The sequence below is a fragment of the Tauraco erythrolophus genome, chromosome 1 (assembly GCF_009769465.1).
Source record: "Tauraco erythrolophus isolate bTauEry1 chromosome 1, bTauEry1.pri, whole genome shotgun sequence".
Lineage (NCBI taxonomy): Eukaryota > Metazoa > Chordata > Aves > Musophagiformes > Musophagidae > Tauraco > Tauraco erythrolophus.
In genome coordinates this window covers 63,576,715-63,598,667 of record NC_141465.1, presented here as the reverse complement: position 1 = coordinate 63,598,667, position 21,953 = coordinate 63,576,715, and the positions used below count along the sequence as shown (strand labels likewise).

General features: G+C 44.6%; 1 protein-coding gene across 3 annotated transcripts in view; it reads right to left on the bottom strand.

Moving 5' to 3' along the window:
* Window positions 1–2,993: 2,993 nt before the first annotated feature.
* Window positions 2,994–21,953, bottom strand: part of NPAS2 (neuronal PAS domain protein 2) — a 107,275-nt gene continuing 88,315 nt past the window's right edge. Inside the window, exons 14-21 of one of the 3 annotated variants that reach the window (XM_086610064.1) lie at window positions 21,718–21,824; window positions 21,465–21,557; window positions 15,393–15,539; window positions 8,234–8,428; window positions 6,859–7,040; window positions 6,154–6,246; window positions 4,357–4,543; window positions 2,994–3,167 (exon numbers count right to left, since the gene is read on the bottom strand). In XM_086610064.1, the coding sequence (XP_086466190.1) occupies window positions 2,994–3,167; window positions 4,357–4,543; window positions 6,154–6,246; window positions 6,859–7,040; window positions 8,234–8,428; window positions 15,393–15,539; window positions 21,465–21,557; window positions 21,718–21,824 (1,178 nt within the window). Of the gene's footprint in view, window positions 3,168–4,356; window positions 4,544–6,131; window positions 6,247–6,858; window positions 7,041–8,233; window positions 8,429–15,392; window positions 15,540–21,464; window positions 21,558–21,717; window positions 21,825–21,953 lie in introns of those variants that run through there. The other 2 variants (XM_086610071.1, XM_086610079.1) reach the window with 2 other exon arrangements.

Genomic DNA, 21,953 nt, shown 5'->3' with positions numbered 1-21,953 from the left:
CCATTTGCCATCCACCACATTGGTGTCTGTGAGCTAATGGCCCGAGCGGCTTGCGGTCGGTCGTTGTGTCGTTCCTGAACCAGGTCGCCACGCCTCCAAAAGGCAACAGAGGTGCTCACGTTCCTTCATCACCTCTTTCCTGTGTGAACTTTGCAGCCAGCAAAGAGACAAATTTCCCCTCCCCATTCCCAGGATAAGCCCTTACAGGAGTGGGTGGCATTTATGAAGTTACCCTGTAACTTAGCTGACTGGCCTTCGCTAAGGTTTGTTTATAGTTAACAGAAAGAGAAAGGTTCCTTCAGACATCAAGTGAAAGCACTTTAAGGTTTAGCTCTTTAATCTTTATCTGGTGGAGTCACTCTTGCTTCACTGAATGCAAGAATTTAAAGAGATGAGCAGACTAACTCAGACTGGTACCTGAAGTTAGCAGTAAAAACACTTTCTTAGAGAGTAGATATGGTCTCTAAACACTTTTTAGAGACTAGATAGGTAATTCCCTCATCTTCCTTCAATGAAATGAAGCAAAGAGATTGTATGGACTGAAATACACGTGCACCAATCAGTGCTACCAGCCAGTCTTGCTGTGGAAGCAGCAGGGTCATTTTGCCAGTGGGTTTTCTACAGGAGATTCTTAGCTTTTTTAGAAAGTTTTTCAGAACTCAGGGCAAACAGACCTTTCTTTCTGAAAGTTTACTTTTAGCCTTTCCAGCTCCCAGCCCAACTATCTGCATTGTTCCTCTATGGCATAGAAACCAGAGCTGAACATGGGAAATTTAGGTTAGGTATCAGGAAGAATTTCTTTACAGAGAGGGTTGTGAAGTATTGGAACAGGCTGCCTAGGGAGATGGTGGAGTCCCCATCCCTGGAGTTGTTTAAAAAACGTGTAGATTTGGTGTTGAGCAACATGGTTTAGGGACCCTGACAGTGCAGGGTGAATGGTTGGACTCGATGATCTTGAAGGTCTCTTCCAACCAGATGATTCTATGATTCTATGATTCTATGCAGGCCCATGTGACATGATCCTTTGTACTGAAGGGCAGGAAGGGCAGCATGGTCTGCACTCTCTTGGGTGGCTGCAAGCTGCCCTGAGGGCCATCCCCTTTCAATCTTGACACAGTCAATGCTTGATTATCCACTTCGTGCTGTGCTGGAGCTTGCTGCTCCTGCAGCAGAGTCAGCAGAGGGAAAGGAGACCTGTACCATGGCTGCTCCATCCTCTAGTCAATTCAAATTGAAAAAGCGTCTACACAAGGATGCCAAAGTGGAAACTAGACTGTCTGCAGTGTGGGCATAGTAGCAATTCCAGCGGAGGTGTATCACAAAACTCAGGACAGTGGTGTCTTAAAAACACTGAAGCTGGACACGGTTCAAAGCCCTGTTATGTGCTGGGTCAAACCATTCTTTAAACCATCTGTTTTGTCCTAATCTAAAACTTTCTTTGGAAGTACAGAGCTGCCTGAGGTCTTTGAAGTTTTACAGGAGCTTAAAATGAACTGTCTTGGCTAGCAGCTAATATAACTTCCTGAGCTATCATTCTTGTTGTCTATGCCATGATAAAGATCCCATAGGATAATACTTGGTTTTGCTAACTGGGTACCAAACGCCTTGCCAGGCTACGGCTGATAGTAACAATCTAAAGTGAATCACATCGTTGAACAGCCACAGGAAAGTGTGTGCAAGTCCTGCAATAAAGCCTTTTGGCTATTTTATTTTATTCTACAAATAAAGACAACTGTCCATCATTAAATGGAAAAAAATAATAGTTTGAGTTGTATAGAGCATGAAACAGTAGTTCCCTTCACAAAAACATTTCTAATTCATTAGTTTATTACAAAATATCCACTCACAAAAAAGCACAAGCACAATCTTTATACTTGTGAAATGAGTTGATATTTCATATACAAAATAATTTCCACATAATTCCATATAACTTTATTTTATATAGAAATAGGTCATTATTACAACAGCTGTACAATACACTACTTTTTATTTAATAATTACATAAAATCTTTCTTAGAAACATATCAACAGAAAACATACAAAAAAAGCGAAAAGTGCATTTCTTTTTTTTTTTCCTCCCCAAAGGAAAATTCAATCCTAAATGTTATAATGAAAGAGATATGTAATAGTCTGCAGCATCCCAAGTCAGTGGGCCAAAACACAGTGCATATTTCTCAGAGAGAGACTTGCAGTGGGTGAGTTCAGTTTGAAGAAGGATCCATGTCATACTACTGGAGAGTTGCATGATTGTGCTTACAGTTTGAGTTCTCCTTTGCAATCACAATTCATATAGAAAACAGTCCAGTGTGGGTTGTGGGGTTTTTTTTTTGTTTCTAGTCACAAAGAACAGTTAGGGTAAGCTGCATAATACTTCTCAGATTCTAAATCGAGGGTTATGAGCTGTAGACCATCTTCACCAATGACTGGGCTTCCTCCTCCATTGGATGTGCTAATTTGGCCACAAGAGTAAGGAAACAAACTTCTCTTTACAGAAAGTGCCTAGGTTTTGTCCTCTGTGCAGTTGTGCAAAATAATAACAATAATCATAATAAAAATAATCTTTTGTTCTCTCCTCAATAGACCTTTGACGCAGTGCTTTTCATACACAAAAGAAGAACTGAAACAGTGAAGGCCAAGTACCTCATGAGTCTGTCGACAGTCTTTTGTAATTGCCAGATAGCTTTCAGAGTGACACGCCGAGATTGAACGCCTCCTCCCGTGCACCCCTTGATGATGGAGGCTGCACAGGGTAGTGTTCCTTTTTCCTTTTGCTCTGTCAGGACATACTGTGCTCACCAGACAGTGCAAACTGAATCCAGCATGCCCTAAGTGCACTGCCCGTGGCAGTCTGCACTCTGTGGCGTACTTCTGTCACAGAGCTTTGAAAGAAACGCTTGTGCAAAAGCCGAAACAGTAAGTACAAAGTCATTCTCTTCTGCCCCATGTGCCCATTGGTTAAAGCTAATCGTGCATTGATTGTGCTGGTGGGACTCTTATCGCAGTGGCTGTGGTAAATTTGATGATTCTGATAAGCTATTGCTTCTTCTTGATGTTAGTTGTTGCTGCTGCTGTGTCTGATGATACCCCATATTTCCTTGCTGTGGCGAGTAGGATGGCAGGAGCAAAGAATCGGGTTGCTCATTGTGCAAAGAACTTGGTGTTTGCACCTATGGATAAAATAAAATTCATCGTGGTGTTTGATTCTTTCACCCGTTAAAGCTCTTCGTCCTCAGTGCACGAGGTGCTTAAAAATACTACTAGTTCGCTGGCTTTTATTTCTGGGGCTGTTTGGCGTGGGGTTAGCTTACCTAATGCTGGAAGGAATGGACATAAATTGCAACAAAGAACATTAAAATTAGGCATTGAGAAAGGTTTTCTAACAAGAATTCCCTGCCTAGGATTTGCAGGTTATCCTGAAAAGCCTGTTTAGGAACAGGGTGGGCAAACGTGTCAGAAATGGCACAGGTGGATGATAGAAATGAAACAGAAATGAAACAGAATCCTAGTGTGCCTCATGCTGTCCCTTCCAGCCCTTCCTTTTTTTGAGTTTACAGTAGGGTGTGACCTTGCAGTGGTGAAGTCGATGTGAATTTTGCAGATGCTTTATTTGGAACGGTATCTGCCATAGTTTTTTCATTAATTCTCAGCTATGATAAGGATTTCATTTCAATAACAAGAGTTTAATCATTTGAGGTTGGTGATACTCTTTCAACGACTCCAGTGGATACGTGATCAGGTTTTATAGACTGAGTTCAGCTCCTTTTGAGTTAATACTGAGACACCTCATTTTCCCCCTTCCCCTTTACTTTAATACGTGTTGAATTAGGTCAAAAAATAAGTATATTTACATCTTCAAATCACCTGGTTCTTCCAGGCAGTTTGCTCCAATTTATCTTCTTTGCCTTGTGGAGTTGAGAAAATACGGTAATTTACTGAAGGGATCCAGATATCTGATCCAGATCTCATTTTATGTCGATGCTGGTAATTAAAAACGGTCTTTTGACTTGTAAACTAAGCAAATTTTATACTGAATAAAGAGTACAGAATAAATCCTAAGGCAGCAATTTTCTTCGTCTAGAAACACGCTTTAAATATATCCAGGATAATCTGATTATGTTTCCTATGTACAGAATTAGTAACTTCCTTTGAAATATTCTGACTCTTCTCACTGCTCCCTTGCTGTACTGCAAGGGCACCCGACACCGTATCGGTGTCTCGCACATCTCAGTATCTCTAGAATGGCCACTTCTGCCATCATCGGGCTCCCGCTGAAACCCGGGGCCCCGTTTGCACAGCCCGTTCTCCTTATTACTCTGTGCGTATGTTTTTTACACCGTCCTCCCTGTCCCACCCTACCTGCAGGTAGCGTTGCTGCTGATGCTGTGGGTGCTGGAGTTGCATAGGTGGCAGAGAGGATGGCTGGGAAGGAGGTGTAGTGGCGAACCCTTGGTTTAACACTGCTTGTCCCATCAGTACAATTGGAGAGCCGCTGCTGGAAGTCTGCACTTCCAAGCTTTGAAACATTTGTTGGGTTTGAGAGTATCTGTGGAAGAAAGAAGTAAACCAATCAAGAACAAACTGTTGGAATCTAAGGTCTTCTTGTAGGATAGGGGTGGAAGTCCCTGGTCTTCATAAGTAATTCCTTATAAAGGATTCCAGTGGACAGGCCCTGCTAACATCGAGGACAGCACCGTTGGCAGCACCGTTTTTGCCTTACTCTGTGCATGACCTGGACTTGGAGGGCCGCATACATCTCACTTCAAAATCCAGACCACATTTTAGATTCGTTAAAGATTCTGGTTTGTGCATTGTCTTCTCTTCAGCCACAGCATTCACATCCCAAGCTCATTAAACCAAACGGCCTTTGATTCTGCATGAATACGCTGTGCTCTGAACGGCAGCGGCGGTGAAGGAAATACACCTCTCGTTCTGCTGCCTGTGCTCCCTGTGACTGCCTGCGGGGGTGGTGATCTCTTGCAGAAGGAAGGGTAGGGCTGATTACTTCTAGAGCCACTCATGTACCTATTGTCAAGTACGGTCCCATTGCTGTGAGCCACGTTGTGGGAACAGCAGAAGCCTCTAGAAGTCCTCTGAAGCGAGGGATGGGCCAGAAACAAAACACTCGGCTCCTCTTGCCAGTCTGCTTTTGCGCAGCAGAACTTAAATATGTGTTGTTTTGTGGAAGGCTGTGGGCAAAACCGCAACGGAGCTATTGCCAGCCCAGTCTAATTCTGTTTATCCTGTAATGGGTGATGAGATCATAGTGTGGCGTGTGTTTGCTCAACAGCTGTTCAACATTAGGGGTTAGTCAGAAATGCTACAGTTTGGGTACTTGTACTAGGATGTGAGCTCCTAAAAAAGGGTCTCATGAGTCAGGAAGTCCACAGGAACTGGGAGATGTATCTTTGCAAATCAAGCCTCTTTTATTTAGGTGCGTGAAAGCAGATCTAAAACGCTGTGCATTTAGTTGAAAAGTTTAACTCAAGATAATCTTAAACAGCAACAGTGGTGTTTAAAAATAGAAGTACTGAATACCTACATTCCTGAGGTAACATACAGAATTACTTGTATAGAAATGATGTCCAAATGGTTGCCTATTATTTTGGCAATTCACAATTTAATTATGGTGACAAAAAACAGTTAAGGAAAACCCAAAAAATTTTCAGACTGGTGTTTTCTGCTTCCTTCATCAGAGTTTTGAGGAGGCAAACAACTGAAGTGGTTCGTTCAGCAGCTTTTCCGAGAGTGCTCAGGCGCAGGGGCCTGTTGGTTCTTTCTGTTCTGTAGGTTAGGTGTAGCTCCACTGGTGTTACACCAGTGTTTCATGGCCCAGCGAGCAGTGGTTTTCTTGGCACTGATCATTTCAGCTGGGCCAGTGCTGACTTTCTCTCTCATAAGTTCCAGCAGTGAAGCATCATGTAAGGGAGAAAAATTCCCCCAGCCCTGGCTTGTTAAAATGCCGCTGGCACGTTGTGTTTCTCTCTGTCATCCTTCCTGATGTGACTAGGCAGGGTAAGGCTGACCCTGACACTGGAAGGCAGGCTCAGCACAGTAACACGTTCCCGATATTTATAACTCCTCGGTCATCTCACTAAAGGAGGCTATTTCCCTTCACAAGCAACTCTGATGTTTTACCTTTGACAAGTCACATACTTAGCCTGAGATCCCGCCATGCTGAGGTCTGAAGGGTGTCTTGCATTACAGGACCCAGGCATCATGGGCTGAATGGGCTGGCTGAGCAACAGTCTGGCGCATGGAAAAAAGAAAAAGTGACGTTGTTTACAGAGGGACAAATCCCACAGTTTGAAAACAGAGACAGGACGCTCCCGTAGGCACGGCACACAGCTGAGCGTTCGGAGATCTAAGCTTGGCTCGCGGCCGTGGAAGGCACGTCCTCTGCTCTGTGAAGTGGGGATGCGGGGCAGCGTGTTCCCTCTCTGGTAGCGTGGGTGCCTTGCCGGGAGGCTGGGCACTAGGATTTCGGGAGAGTGAAATTTCTTTTGCTCCTGCTGGTGGGAATGGCTCGTATTTGAGCTTTCTGAGTATCAGATTGGATTTTTTTCGATTCGCTTCTCCAGTTGGACGCCAAGGTGGATCCTCCACCGCCCACCCAGGGAACCCTGAGACAGGGACGGAAAAGCGGAGAAATCCCACCACCCCGGGGCTGGCGGGCAGCCGTGACCGCGCACGCCGAATCCAAACCGAGCGCGGCTGGGGTCCGCAGGCTCGGCGGCTGGGGCTCAAGCCTAGCCCGGGCGGGCCAGCCCGGCTCTGCATCGCGCCCCGGCCGTGCCGTGCCGTGCCGTGCCGTGCCGTGCCGGACCGTGCCGGGCCGGGCCGGGCCATGCCGGGCCGTACCTGAGCTGCTGGTCGTGGCTGCAGGCCGGGGCGGGCGGGCCGGCGGTGCTGCCCCGCGGCAGGGCGGCAGGGGGCGCCGCGGTGCCGCCGCCGGCGGCGGCTGCGGCGAAGGGCGGGGGCGCGCCGCGGGGGGGGCGGCCACCGCCCGGCGCCAGCTCCGCGCTCCTCGCCGCCTTCGGGCCCTGGAAGAGAGCGGTGAGAGAGCGAAAGTCGAGCACGGCAGGGGGAGGAAGCGTGGAGACACGGACCGTGACAGCGCGGCGGGGGCGCAGTCGCCGTTAATACCCGGCGATGCGTCCACACGGCCGCTGTCAGGCAGAAGAAGCGACAGCGTTCTGGTAGCCTGCCCCGGCTTTCGTAGCCACGGCTGCCCCACGCTTTGTTCTACCGGCCTGCGAAACGCTGGGCACCAGAGCGCTGTGAAAGCAAAGCCGCCCCAGTCGTGCCATGAAGCAGTCGAGGAGACAAGCGAGACCGCACGAAGGCACGAGAGCACAGTTAGGTGTGATCAGTGCTGCTGTAAAACCCCAGCGGTGGGAATAAACCTTATTAAAGAGAAAAAACTCGTTTTTTTCCTATTCATAATATGGATACACTTTCTATTTTAATAGACTCGTCGTAATACAGGTACACAGGAGGTTAAAAGCTACAGCTGAGGGGTCTGAAGATAGTGGTGCAGCTGCGTTTGCCGCATGCTCAGGTAGCAGAAATAAGAGCTAAGTTTTCTGTGCAGGGAGGTTCAACAGGTGGGACCAGAGCAAACACTGGAAGTGCTGAGAAACCTGCAATAAGAAAAAAAATCTCATGCCAAACCTACTCCTAGCTTTCACAGGTCTCACTTACTACTCACTGAGGCTGAACTTTGTTTCCCTGTGTGGGAATCTGTTGCACTCACAACCTGGGGGTCTCACACAATCTCCATCTGTTACACATCTCCATGTATTCCAGCCATGTGTCACCACAGCAGGCAGCAGGCTTTGCCATGTTGGTGGCATCCAGGTGGATTCAGAGAGTGAGCAGGGGTAAAGCTTATTTTGAGAGGTCGCACTGCTGACACCACTATTGCTAGTTTCCAGTGTGGTCGGTTAGGTTTCTTTCAGAATCAAATGAGGAACAATAAATCATCCGTGTCTTTTCCATGCCCCTCCGCTCAGTTTTCAAGCTGAAACAGCTGCTCAAGTAACCCTTCCGGCTGAGGTCTTGAAAAAGGGATATAAGATAAAGTAAATGCTGTAGGGAGACCCTTTATTTAGGCTGCCCCTATATAGGAGAATAGGGAAGGAAAGGCAAAGGCACACTTGCAGGACTGACATGATTATTCTTGCTCTGTGTTGTCCTCCCATATAAATGCTTCTCTATTCAAATAAATGTTTACCTGGCTGGATATCACGCTTGCTTCTCTCAGTGCTTGCTGGTTTGCTGTTTGCGAAGATGCAATTTGCCCTTGAAGTTGAGGACTGGGGACAAGCTGCTGCTGAGAAATGGCCCCTGACCTCTGCTGTAGCTGCTGCGGCTCCGGCTGCTGAGTATTGCTAAAGCTCAGGGACGCCGTCGGCTGCTGTAGGAACATCTGGAAAAGAAGAGGGGAGGGTTTATTTACATAGCCCAGCTGTCTTGGATAATGAAGGTGACAGAATTAAATCCAAAGATATATTCTAAAATAAAGTTATCATATTTCTGGATTCACTGTGTATTTACCGTTAGTTGGAAATCACCTCTTTTTCCTACATTAACAGTTCTGCTGTCTCTAGTTTCTTGATTTCTCGTTCTGCAAGTGCACTCATTACTCCTGAAGGTTCAAGTCCTCTCTCTGTGGGACAGGCACAGCCCTCATAAGAGCAGTTCCCTGTACATTCACCGTGTTCTGGGGCATCCTGACCAGAGAGAAGAGAGTAACTGTATGTCTTTTCAGTCCTTTCATTTCTCCTTTCAACAAAATCAGCCTGCCTTTCAGGTGGGGCTGCTTTTGAATTTGTCTCTGGAAATTCAACACCTTACATGCAGTTGGGTTGTTGAATGTTTTTAATGAGGCCACAGTCAGGCCAGAGCTGTCCGTGTTGAATGGTCGTGTCCTTATCATTGAGGAGATGTGTACACAGACAGTCACTGTCATTTATCTGATTTCCCATCAGGTACCTGTCACCCGGTGTTCTTCCTAACTGTGCCATGCGTTCGACTTGTGCGAAAGAGCTAGCAGCTCCTCGGTTAGCGCTTCTGTAAATGATCTACTCTCCATGCTTGTGTTGCAAGATGGGGCTTTCTTCTTTAAAAGTAGTAGGGCTAGGGAATTTTTGCTTTTTTTAGGGGCTATTTCCTTTATTATAGGCATCTTTTAAAACTCTGAATTATTAATGCTACAAGCTATCTTTGCAATATTTCAAACCTAGCCTTCCGCCACCAAGGACTATATGGCAGTATGCATCCCAGGTAGTTGAAGGCATTTTTGGGTATGATTCTGATTCTGATTCTACACCACTACTACACGTGTGGAACTCCATTATTCTAAGTGGAGCTACTTAGGGTTTAAATGAAATCAGAAGCACAATTATTCTCTTCATTATTTATCCATCAGTCTCATGCCTAGCAGTACGTCTGAGGTATGCCCAGTAATTAGTACACCTTTCTGCAGCTTATTGCTATATTAACAACTCCCTAAACTATCATGTCCCCTCTGATTTTTCTTGGAAAAAACCCGTACCTTTCTCCAAAGGACCAGCACAATACATTGCTTTTCTTTGCTTTAGTATGGGTCGATCCATTGTGTTTGTACTTACTTATCTAGCTTTTAAAACACAGTTTTTATTTAAATATGATAAATTTTTAATGAATTTCTGTGTGCCAACTTTTTAATCGGGAAAAAAGGTACAGACGAAGCTTACATTAATCAGCTGGGAGAGGGGGGCAATTAGTGAAAATGTTAATGGACCTAAAGCAGCGGCTTGTTTAAGGTGCTGTAGGCTAACCACATCTCAAAGATGTCTGATAGAAATAAATGGGTCAAGTAACAGAGTTGGGGCTGCTCGCAGCAGGTCTGAAACTAGCTCCGAGTGTTTTCTTTTAAAAACACTGCTCACTGAGTTTGGAGCCATTACATATCAGGAAGACAGATGGTCTTGCAAGTTCTGCCAAGTAAATAGGTCTTATTATGAATAAATCAAAGACAGAAATGATGAAAATTCATTTTCTTGTTTATTTTCTGTATATAGAAGCTAAGCTTTGGACATGTTTAGTAAATGAACTCACTTGATTAGCTCTAGAAATGAAACTGCTTGCCATTGATATAAAAATTGATAAAAACCACGATATAAAATTGAGAACAGTAAAGCAAGCGGTGTGTTTCAAAAATGTGAAGAAGAGTGTGAGCCCACTGGTACTGGCCAGATGACTGCAAATTAAGACCTTTAGAAGGATTATCTTAAGTGTCCTCCCTGCATGTGGCACACAGTGCTGGAGAAATACTAAGTTCATCCAATGCAAAGTCAACATCTATCAATGCGAATTTCAGGCAGGGTGTGAACTTGCGGCAAATGACTTACTGTGCCTGTGTGCATGCCTTACTTCCAGATGAAGGCCAAGGAGCTTATCCTTGGAAGAAACCAGAGTAACCTACTTTGCAATTACCAGAGTGTGCCACTTGGGTAGGAACGTGCATGGTTAATGGTTGGCAGCTGACACTCTATAAATTTACATCCAAGTTTATCCTAGAAAATCGATTTTGTTTGTTCATGTGTTTGTACCCTGAGAGGGCTCTGAGTGTTTCATACCTAAGGACCCCCTGTTGCATTATAATGGCCAAAGCAGCATTATTACTGTGTGAACATAAATGTCCTGGAAAAAAACAATCTCAGGGCAGGAAGCGATAGTGCCATTTAACCTGTGTACCCACAGAACTGGAAGACTCGAGATGCCACATCAAAACAAGAGTTATCTGAGAGAAGATTGAAGCGTGGAATTTAGCTTTTAAAAGCAAGATCATGCTTCATTTATACAAAACTTAACGGTGTTTTTCATAATGTGCCTCTTTTGTGATAGTCCTGCCTGAATTCCCCTGAAACACTGAAATACAGCAGCTTTAAGTAAAAACAGAAACCCCCTAATAAAGAACGAACTCTCTCCCAGTCTGAGCAAATCCAAGTAGATAAATTAGCAGCCCCCTAACTGCACTGTTGCTAATGGCATGTCTTGTGGCTGATTTTGCGGACTGCAAGGTTAGTGAAGCATCTTACAAATATTTTTTAATTGGCCAGCTTGTTAACATACGCCACAAAGCAGCGAGGGAGGGGAGGGACCCTCTGACACTGCTGCCCCCTCATTCCGAGATAGATGGTCCCTACAGCTAATGGATGAATCACATTGGCAAGACATCGTGAGGAAAACGGCTCTTTGACTCTACCTGTCCTTTGGATAATCAGGGGATTATAGCCTTCAGGCTCATCATTACAGACATCAAGACTCTTTCTTTATGTAAAATATGGAAAGATGAGAAGCACAGCACTGGGAAGCTGAGATTCACTGACTTCGAAGGGAGCCTGGTTTGCAAATGACGGGTGGCTGGGGATGGTCTCGTTTGTAGTTCTTGCAGGCTGGTCAGGCTCAGCCCTTCTGCCTTCCTCCCCATCTGCAATTCATTAGCTAGACCGTTCAAATCTGGAGCAGACACAGCATCCTTCAGACTTCTGAGGTTACTCTTGCTGCTCCTGTCCTTCACACTTTCATTTGTCAGAAAAAGCAGAAACAGGGATTTAATGGAGTTTCTTTTTTGACACTTTTGTTCAGGGCCCACAACCCTCCTGCTAGTTTCGTCTTTCATCACAGAAGGCTCTTGGAAATAGTTTCTAACACAGACTACCGTGCTCAACATCTGTCCAGTTGGGAAAGCGTTTCTTGGTGGACTGCCGTACTGCAGTTTTGAAGATCTCTGAAGGAAATGGAAATGGGACTTAATTCTCCGCACAGCTACCTGTACACTTCTCTGTGGAAGGCAGCGAACCAGTGGGGAAGGTATGCTAATAAACTGACTAATGAGGAAAAACCAGAGAACACTTCCTCCTTTTCAGACAGCCTGCAGCACTCCTCCATGCTTACAGCTCTTCTACACAGAATATTAAAGAGACCAGAAATGTGCTTGATAGCAATACTTCGCCTGTTTGCTACTATGCTTTGTAGCTCTGATAATAGAAACAGATCAATGTCTTCAGACATCCATCTCCCTGAATGATGAAATCTGTGTGGTGAAGCACGTGGTTGGATTTCTGATTTAACAGTTTACTCCTTGCTGCTTGTGAGTCACAAAAGTGCTGCATGCAAAAGCGTGAGGCTTTCTGTTCAGTTGCCCCTAGCCAAATTAGACAAAGCTAATTCCTCGTCTCACTCTATCCCAGCAACAGCACAGCAATTTCTTTGTGTTTTTTGGTGTTGTTTTTTTTTTTGTTGTTGTTGTGTTTTGTTTTTTTTTTTTAACCTAGAGAAAGTGGGAGAAGGAAGAGGCCCTGGCCATGAGTCAGTATGACCGCTCACATCTCATCACCTTGTTTGATTGCTCTGGAGAGACTGAAAGGCACTCGAACTACAGAGGATGATCCTCCCTGCCCAGCATTGCCTCTTCAGGCAGATACACAGCCCCTGCATTTCCAAGCTGTCCTCCAGTCCCCCCCCCCTCTCAGTTCTGCATCTGCAGTAAGCTGGGAAATGGTCAGTACTGACACCAGAGAACTTGTACTGGTCTCAAAATGTATTCCTCTTGGTCCAAGCTGGTACAGTCTTTGGGGAGGAGAGGATCCTGAAATGGTGTAACTCAGAGCTACATATTGGTATGGGGTGGGCAGTACAGAACTACCCACCATTTACCCACTGGTCCTCCTCTTCTCTCTGCTTGAGCTCCTTATGAGCGTATCTGAGAATCTGTCCCATGGCCTTTGGGTTATGAAATGCACCCTAGCACATATGGGAGACAGCTATGTAAAAATAAAATCTGTTTCTTGCATATAAGAATGTGCTCTGATCTTCTATTTTTGCTTGAATTATGAAAAAAATAAAAGAAAAAAGGAAAAAACAGATGAGTGTATGTGACTATTGAAGGCTTCACCAGGAGACAGTAATAGTTTTCACCCAATGAAAAAGAAAGGAAGTGAGAATATCACGTCTCTTGATATTCATAATAACAATAATAGCTTTCAGACATATGACATGATTCTGAACTGAAGGCCAGTTAATTACAGAGAGACTTTCCCTTCCCATTAATTAAAGTCAGCACAGAGCCAATAGAAGAAATGGACTGAAGTTGAACCTGGTCTACCTATATGCTTCTATGGCACCAGGAACAGAGAGTCCATGTTTTGAGACTGTCCTAGTTTTAGCTGGGACAGAGTTTTTAACAGCTAGAAGAGCTCCGTGTTTTGGTTTTACTCAGAGGCTCACTCTGAGAAGAATGCTGATAGCAAGTTGATGTTTGTGGTTGGATGTAACTCCAAGGACGTTTCAGTGTGCCGGAGTGCAGAAGCACGGCGGGATAAGGGGGGAGCATAGTTGGGACAGGGGGGACACGATTCCCCTTGTGATTTGTGGGGGAACTTAAGATTGAGGGCCAAACTGGCCAATTAGTATTCCATATCATGCAGCGTCATTCCCAGTATAAAAGTGAGAGTCAGCCGGGAAGAAGGGCTTTTGCGCTTTGGCTCTTTTGCGCTTTTGCTCTTTTGCGCTTGCTGCACTGTTGCTCTGTTGTTTTTTCTTTCTTTTTTTTTTTTCCTCTCTCTCCCAGTACTCCCACTCTCGGAGTACTATCTCTCCCTCTCTGCCCCTCTTTATTTCGGGGCCTCGCGTTCGTCTGGGATTGCAGCTTCGGGGCGAGACGGGCTTCGCATACGAGGGGGTGGTGAGCACCTACACTGTATTAAATCATCTGTATTAAATCATTCTTATCTCAACCCCACGGGTTTCCCGTTTATGCTTTAATTATCTCCCTCATTCCTGGGGGTGGGCGAGGGGGAGTGACCGGCTGTGTGTGGGGGGGGTGGTTCAACCTAACCCACGACAGAGACCCACCATTGCTGTGCTGCCTTACAGCAGTGAACATGCAGCAACTTAGGTGACAAAGTTTCTAATTTGGCTTCACTGATCCCGTAATTGCCTAAACATACAATCCCAATTTGTTTTAATATGTGAAACTAGATGGTTGGAACTAGATGATCTTTGAGGTCCCTTCCAACCCTAACCATTCTGTGATTCTATGATTCTAAACTGCATTTCCCAGACGCTGATGATGGGTGAGAGTCTATTTCTGTGGAAGTCGGGAGCAAAATTCCAACGGACTTCAGCAGGTCCCAGGTTTTCATCCTGTGCTTAGAACGTTCTTTGAGACATTTATTTCTGCGACAGAGCTTGTTTTCTAAAAAAAGTCTTGCTAGCACAATACTCACAGTGGGTCCTCAATGCAATATTTCTAGCAAGGGTCATTTAAGCTAGCATTTATAGTTAAATTATGAGGAATATAGAAGTAACCACCCCGCGTTCAGAAAAATTCCATAAAACTGGGTGATTTGTCCATTTGTCGTTACGTGAAACCTGTGATGTACTGAACTGCACTTGCTATTATTTCTGAGGTTTGGTAGACATAAGGCATAGCACAAAGCAGATTCTGTACTTAGTGAATTAAAAGCAGATACTGTACTTAGTGAATGCTAGCTCTGTGTAGGAGGTATCAAAGGCAGAAGAAGAGTGGGCTCAGTCAGCTTCACCCGAAAGGCTTGAGCTGGTCCAGTGAAGAACAAATTCAGACACCTACCAGGTATGAACAAATGAACATCAGCAGAGGTTTGAGGTTTTTTAATGTGACAAGGAAATTAATCTCTTGTGCTCTGTACAAGGGCTGGGGTAGGGTCAGGAAAACAGGGAGCAAATGAAAGAGATGAGCACTGCCTGACAGAGGGCTCTTGGCTAAGGAATAGCTGGACAGACAAGATACTGAGCATGAATGATGCCAACATGAAGCAAGCTTTGACTAGATGGAAACTAATGAACTGGAGAGACAAAATCATTGCTGAGTCTGAACTTGAACACTTTTCTATTACAGCTGCTCAGCCTGAAGACTCAGTAGATAAAGTATTAAAATGCTACTATACATGACCCAAATTCTTCTCCTCCTCCTAAGGCTGAGTTATTTCATAGAATAATAGAATAATTTGGGTTGGAAGGGACCTTAAAGATCATCTAGTTCCAACCCCCCTGCCATGGGCAGGGAAACCCTCCACTATACCAGGTTGCTCAAAGCCTCATCCAGCCTGGCCTTGAACACCTCCAGGGATGGGGCATCCACAACTTCTCTGGACAACCTGAAAAGAATTTCTTCTTTTCTTCCAGAGAGCTCTTAAATCTTTCTTGATGTAACTTACTCAGAAGGCAACATCCTCATTCAGATGAGCTGCTTTCCACAGGTCCAGATTTCCTGGACTCTGGAGTTAATTTTAAGTTGCCAACCCTATTCATGGCCACGCAAGAGAGGATGCTTTGCTCTGCTCCTCCCAGCAGTAACGCACCTGTATGCTGGAGTCTTGGACCAGGCAGAGCTGTTCCTGTATCTTCTGCAGCTCCTCCTGCTGCCACCGGATGTTTGCCTGCAGGATCCGGGTCCGCTGCTCTAGCTGGTCCTTGATGGTCTGGAACATGCTGAACTGTGCTGAGAACTGGAAAAAAAAAAAAAAGAGGGAAAAATCCGTCATTATAATACAAACAGGTCTCGATAGAACATTGTTCTGTAAGAAGTTATTGACTTCTTGATTGTAAAGCACAGCCAAAGAAATAAAAAAATGTGTTTGTAATATACTAACATCTAGGCAGAGATAAATCTTGTCTGTTTTCAATTTCACATACATATATTAAATTGCTTCAATTAGAGTGGTCTGCTTACAAGTGACCCTGTTCTGTTAGTGAATTATCAGAAGGATTGTTTTTGAGAGTATGCTACTTTAAAATATCAAGAGCATCTTAACTGGATGGCAGACGAGTGCTTTATTTTTATTAGCCTGTAGTTTGGAGCCCTTAGCATGGCATAACTGTATATTCCAGATGTGTTTCACTAACACTTTCCTTTTTCCGTGCTGAAATCGCAGCGCTGCAATGGTTTATTCTCCTGATAACTTACTATAGCGTCATGCAACAGCTGACCACAATAAACATTTTCTAGATTTCTACATCTGAGTATTAGTGAAGCTACAAGAAATACTCATTAATCTATTTTTATACGTGATGTAAAAGGAATACCTCACCTCAGTGGGAGAAAGACTATTGTAAATAATAATATAAAATGGAGATCGCTACTCAGGGTCAAGAAGAAAGTGCACAAAGTGGAATCATTCAATAGATGTGGAGGGGACTAACACAATAATAAATTCCTAGTTTTATTTGGTGTTTTCAGGTACAATTCAAAGTCCACCAAAGTTAATTATTACTTTAATAGGCTTTGGAATAGTTGCTTTGCATGAGCTCATATTCCAAAAGTAAAAACTAGTCTTTGGAAAAAGAACACTTCAAAAAATCTGTAAGCTTTTCTGAAATCGAGACATCCAAGACCTCTCTGCAAATATAGGGTGCTGTGAGTGTCCAGGCAAAAGAAAAATAAAAAATTTGCTGTGACTTGAATATGGTGCCCTGTTCCTGTGGTTGTTCCAGTGGCTCTGTGCTAGTGGGTGAACTGATGCACGCTGCTGGAGCCTTCCTGCTCCATGACAGTGCACTTGCTTACACCATTTCTGGCTTCTTAGCAGGAAACCAAAAATGGTAACAAGAAGGGAATTAAGGAGAGCTCTGGTGCTAGCAACACTGTACAGTTAAATGAAATTTCTGTCTACTTAGAGAAATATAAATATGACAGGTCAGATTTGTATCAGGTAGCTGCTTTACCTTAAACCAGATAAATATATGAAATATCTTCACATTCCCTCCAGCAAAGCTGAAATCTCCAAGTAAATGGCCTTTAGGTGAGAAAGGATAAGAACTTCAGAGGGTTTATTTCTATTTACCAGATGGAGGGTGGCTTTCCCACACAATCTGAGAGGTCACCACTCAAAGAGTGGTGGCAAGGTGGAGGGGAGCCATGGCCAACCCTGCTTAGAGGGGAGGAGGGCTGCTAAGGTGGCACGTGCAGTTGCTGCTGGCAGAGACCCTCAGAGCCCACTTTGGTGGCGGAGGCATCTGCGAGTGCTGGCAGCTTGCACCATCTGCCCAAGGAGATAATGTGAGCACTTGGCCTCTGGCGCCGTGACCCACGACACTTTTGCCTTTGAACAGCAGCGTGGTCATCTGCAACCCGGTCCTCCCCCAGAGCAGAAAAATGGTGTCAAAACTCCCAACAGGAAGTTTGTGTTACTTCTAATTGGTGTTAAAGAGGAGAAGTCAGAGCTGGGTCTCTCTCTTTTTCTAGTCCATGGATAAAGTATTAACCCGAGGAATGGACAAGTGGAAACCTCTGATGTTTAGGAACAAGTGACTCAAAGGAGCGTCTGATGCTGCTTGTTCTAGTCAGAATGTGTGTTTCTGAAGTCCCAGGTAGCCTGATTTTAGGAGTGGAATGACACTAAAGCTTGATTAGATGAGACGCAGCTAATTCGTGCTTTAACCTGGGTCCCTACAGGATTTTTTACAAAGCCGAGTCTTGCAACCTAGTTCTCTCCATATGAACTCTGTTAGTGAGGACTACACTTAAGTCTTTAAAGGGGTCCTTATCAGAAAGGAATGAAAACCAATTTTAGGCAAAAGCTGCCTGGCTTGCTGATGGCACTCTTTTCATTAATGTGCAAACTCCTTGAAGACACTTTGGGAAAGGAACCCAATTTTCTTCAATTAATAAATGTAAGGAATTTTATAACAGATAATTTCATAATCATTTTGTACTTCAATAAGAAACAAAATCAATTTCCAGGTCTTAGTTTTGAATTTCTTCTTGCTTTGCAAAGTTGCATACAAAAATATCTTGCTGTTGATTTTAAATGATTATTCCTTTTTTTTTTTCAGCACCTTCTTATATTTAGCATATTCATCTAGTATTGTCTTTTTGTTCTCTTTTTCATGTGCTTTTTGCATTAATACACGTAAGAACAACAATTAGCTGGTCTACAGGAGTGAGAGCCATTGCGGAAGGAGACAAGAAACTTTCTCTTTTGTTTTTTTTTCCCTTTCCCACTCTAACCTCCACATTTGTTGAATAACTTTACCCATGATCCCTGTGATTACAGAGCTTCTATTGTCTTTGTATGATGAGACACTAACAGCAATTGACCTGCACCAGAGCGTATTTATCTCAAGATCATTAACTGTTCTACTAATTAGGGGAGAAATCTGTAATCATATAATAAATTAAAAGAGCTTAACTCAAAACATTCCACAGAAAGTGCTGCACAGCTTTAGCTCTGCCTTTGGCATCAGATGAAGTTGCTATCTGTCTCACTTAGGTATTTACAAACTTCTGTAGGATCCTCAGAAAAGTGCATGTTATGTGCAGAAAAGTGCCAGCTTTCTACGGACAGTCAAACATGGAAGACTGAATCTCTGAGATAGCTGTAATTGCACCAGTTTAATCAATGTTTGTTATGCAGACAAAAAAAAAAGCCACAGCAGTAATTTTAGTCTGGTTTCTAACAAAAATAAATAAATCATAAAATCATAGAATGTTTTGAGTTGAAAGGGACCTTAAAGATCATCTAGTTCCAACCACCCAAATAAATAAAGTGATGCTTTTGGGATCACATCAGCAGATGTTCTGGTAGGGACAAGCTTGACACGCCGGCGCTGACGGTCCAGACCGGCACTTGTAGGCTAGGACTCCTTGCTGCCGGCATGGACATCTGAACCAGGGCAGCCAGACTGTGCCTGAGGAGGGGTGTTTCTGCAGGGTGCCAGGGTTACTCCTTCTCTCTCGGTGCTGGGGGACTGCGGCCAGGGGAGGGGACCTATGGCCTCTGTGTCTGTTGGGATGGTCCCCTGTTTCAGATGTGGTGAACAAAAAGGTGGTCACCTCACAGATGTTCTGTTCCTACAAGTTTTGGGAAATTGGTAGCTGGGTAAAGAAATTTTATTTAGAATATATTTTTCAGCTCAATTTCCTTTAAGCCTTTCATATCTTCCTGCCTTCCAACTTTCCATCCTTCTGGCCAATGCTAGAGATATGCAAAGAGTTGTGAGAGCCTCAAAAACACCAAGTCGCTGGAATTTCATGGAAGCTATAGCCGAGCGAAGGAGAGAGGGATGGGCTTGTTGCCCTCCTGCGGGGAAGGCTGGGTCCGTGCGCCGGCCTTGCAAGACGCAGCCCCTGGGAAACCAGGTTTCATTAGTGTTGCAGCTCGCCGAACAACCTGTTTGTTCTTTCTGTCTTCTGAATAACACCTGCGCAATCCCAAACGGATTATTAGTGCTAATTGTTATTCAGTCGTCAACATCGGCTGTGTTGTAGGGGATTTCAATTTATTGCAACGAGGGAGGCAAACAAACAAATATTCTAATAGGGAGCGCTCGGTTTAAAGCAAACCATTTACATTCAGGTGACACCTAGTCCTGTGCTGTCTGTTCCTTCAGACAAGCAAGGCAGAAGCTGAAAGCGCATTTCGGCAGAGGCAAAACCATCGCAGCCTTTGCTCGAAACAAAACTAATCATAGCTCAAGCAGACGGTGCCTGGGGCGGGAGCTAGCTGCTTGCTGCAGATGCGGCCACGGCCGCTTCAAACGTCCTTCCCCTCCCGGCTGCCGCCCTGTAGCCGAACGTTGGCCGCAAGTACGCCCGACACAGCGCCAGGGCCCTGTGTGGCCAGGCTTGACGAACCGCCCATCAGCTCCTGCCGTCGGTCACCTTCAGCCGAGGGCGAGTGGCAGGAAGGTGGCGAGGAGCAGCCCGCATGGCTCCTCCTCGTCGGCTGGCAGCGGGGTGCCGGCCCATGCCACCTCTGACAGCGGTGAGCTCCTGTTCTGCCGCTGAGCTGCTGTGGAACAGTCCACTGGGAAACCGAGGAAACGTTCGTGGTGGGAACACGCGTACCTGGGTTTCGTCCCTCACTTGCTTAGCGCTGCAGGCACCTTGTCTTTTACATGATGGGTTATCATCTTGCTGACATGTTTATTATTTTAAGGTGGGAAGTAAAAAATAGTTCGATAATTTTCATAATAGTTTATGAAAATAAATATGAAAATATGAAAATAATAGTAAATAGAAAATCATCCAAGTCTGTGAAGATTTGATGCTTTTTGCGGGAGCATTGCTATAGGCTGTGAGCCTCAGAAGCTTGAGCTGCAACATCCTGATGCTATTTCCCTGCTCCACATCCAGGGAAGCTCCATCTCGAGCTTCGCCAGCAGCATGGCTGTGACTTTGCCCCCCAGTCGAGTAGAGGGCTGCCGGAGGGCTGCCTGTGTAGACAGAGCCAAGTCAGCCCTCTTCCTTTCACTGAAATTTAGCCAGTCCAAAGAGGCCGAACTGGTGGCCATGCGACTGAACAGCGCTCCAATTTGGTGGAGAAGAAACGGAGCTGGCATGCCAGTAAGTGGGTTTTACTGGGAAAGGCAGTGAGGCTCTTGGTAACTGACTGGAAAGCATCTCTTCACAAAGAGCTTTGATGGAGAAGAAAGGGAGGAAGAAAAAAGTCAAACAAAACACAGGCGGGTTTATAATAAACAAAGTAATTGATGTTTGGAAGTGCATTAATGAATAACGGAGAAAAATATCTGTAAAAGAAAATGAATGCTCAGAGCAGATAATTGATATGCTGTTTCGTCGCTGCATGCCGGTGTGGAGTCATGAAAAGAATATTAAATATAGAAGATAAATGAGAATTTGTTATTTTAAAGCAGGGTTCTTCAGGATTTTATATGTTTTATACGCTACAGAACAAAACTCTGGGATCTTGTACAATCTATCTACAATAGTAGAAGCAGCCTAGGTCCAGGACTAGTCTGTCATTTTCAAAATTAGAGGATGATGGGCTGTGTCATCACAGCATGACCACAGGGGAGAAATAATGTGCTGGGAACACGATACACAAATTTGATCCTTCAAATCCACTGCTAATGAAACACTAATGTGGCTTCATCTCAGCTTTTGAGATATGGGTTAATAGATTTCACTGGAGGACTTGGTCTCCAGTGGCATCCTCACCATTACTGGTACACTCACAAAATGGGTTTTGTTGAACTTGCATTTACTGCTGGTTAGTTCTGCATCAGCACAGCCAAACAGGTGTTTTTAGGAGGACTGGTTGTCTTTGTTAGTTTTTGGTTTTAATTCTCCTTGTGACCTTGATTTTGATGGGACCTGATTCTGCAGAAGCATCTGTAGAAGCAAAGTTGAAAACTCTTTTCCCATCTGTTTTTTGTCCTCCTGTGAAATAAATGTGTGCGTGCACCTGAACCTATATGCACTTGGGCTTCTGCTCTGAATGCCTATACGCAGATATATGTTTAAATACACAAGTGTACAATTCAGATTACTTTTCCGCAATATTTTAAGCATTTGAGAGCTGATAAATTTGGGGATTTTATCTACCAAAGAGGTAACCTAAAAGCCCCAAAAGGGGAAAGTATCAGGAGATAGGCAAGTGACCTATTCCACTTCCAAATTCCCAACTAACCTGTGCCAGAGGTGCAGGCTGATTTTGCAGAGTTGCTTGAGGCAGCAACTGCTGTGGGAGAAGCTCACATGAAGGCTGAGAAGGCAAAGAAACCTGGGTTAAAAACAAAACAAAGTAAAACTTTATTTATAACTGTGGCTCCTTTAAATTTTAGGTTTCTTCTCATGCCATGGCTTCTGTGTAAGTCGTTTTTAGTTGCTAAGCTGCGTATGTGGCACATGCTTTATACCGTCTGCCTATTTCGTGAAGTTACCTGAAGAGCAGTAGGTTGACTGAGTCTATGCACGGATAAATCCTGCTGTGCGCTCGGTGTCCTTGGCAAGGGAGTGTTAGACTCTGCAATCAGCTTTGTTGGTGTAGCTGCAAGAAAAGTACCGGTGAGTTCTCACACACTGGAAATCATCCCTGTTTGAAGTGAGGATTACGAGACCTCGCTAGAAATGATTACGGCCTGGCTAAATTCCAGCAGGAGTCAAGGCTGTTCTTGTT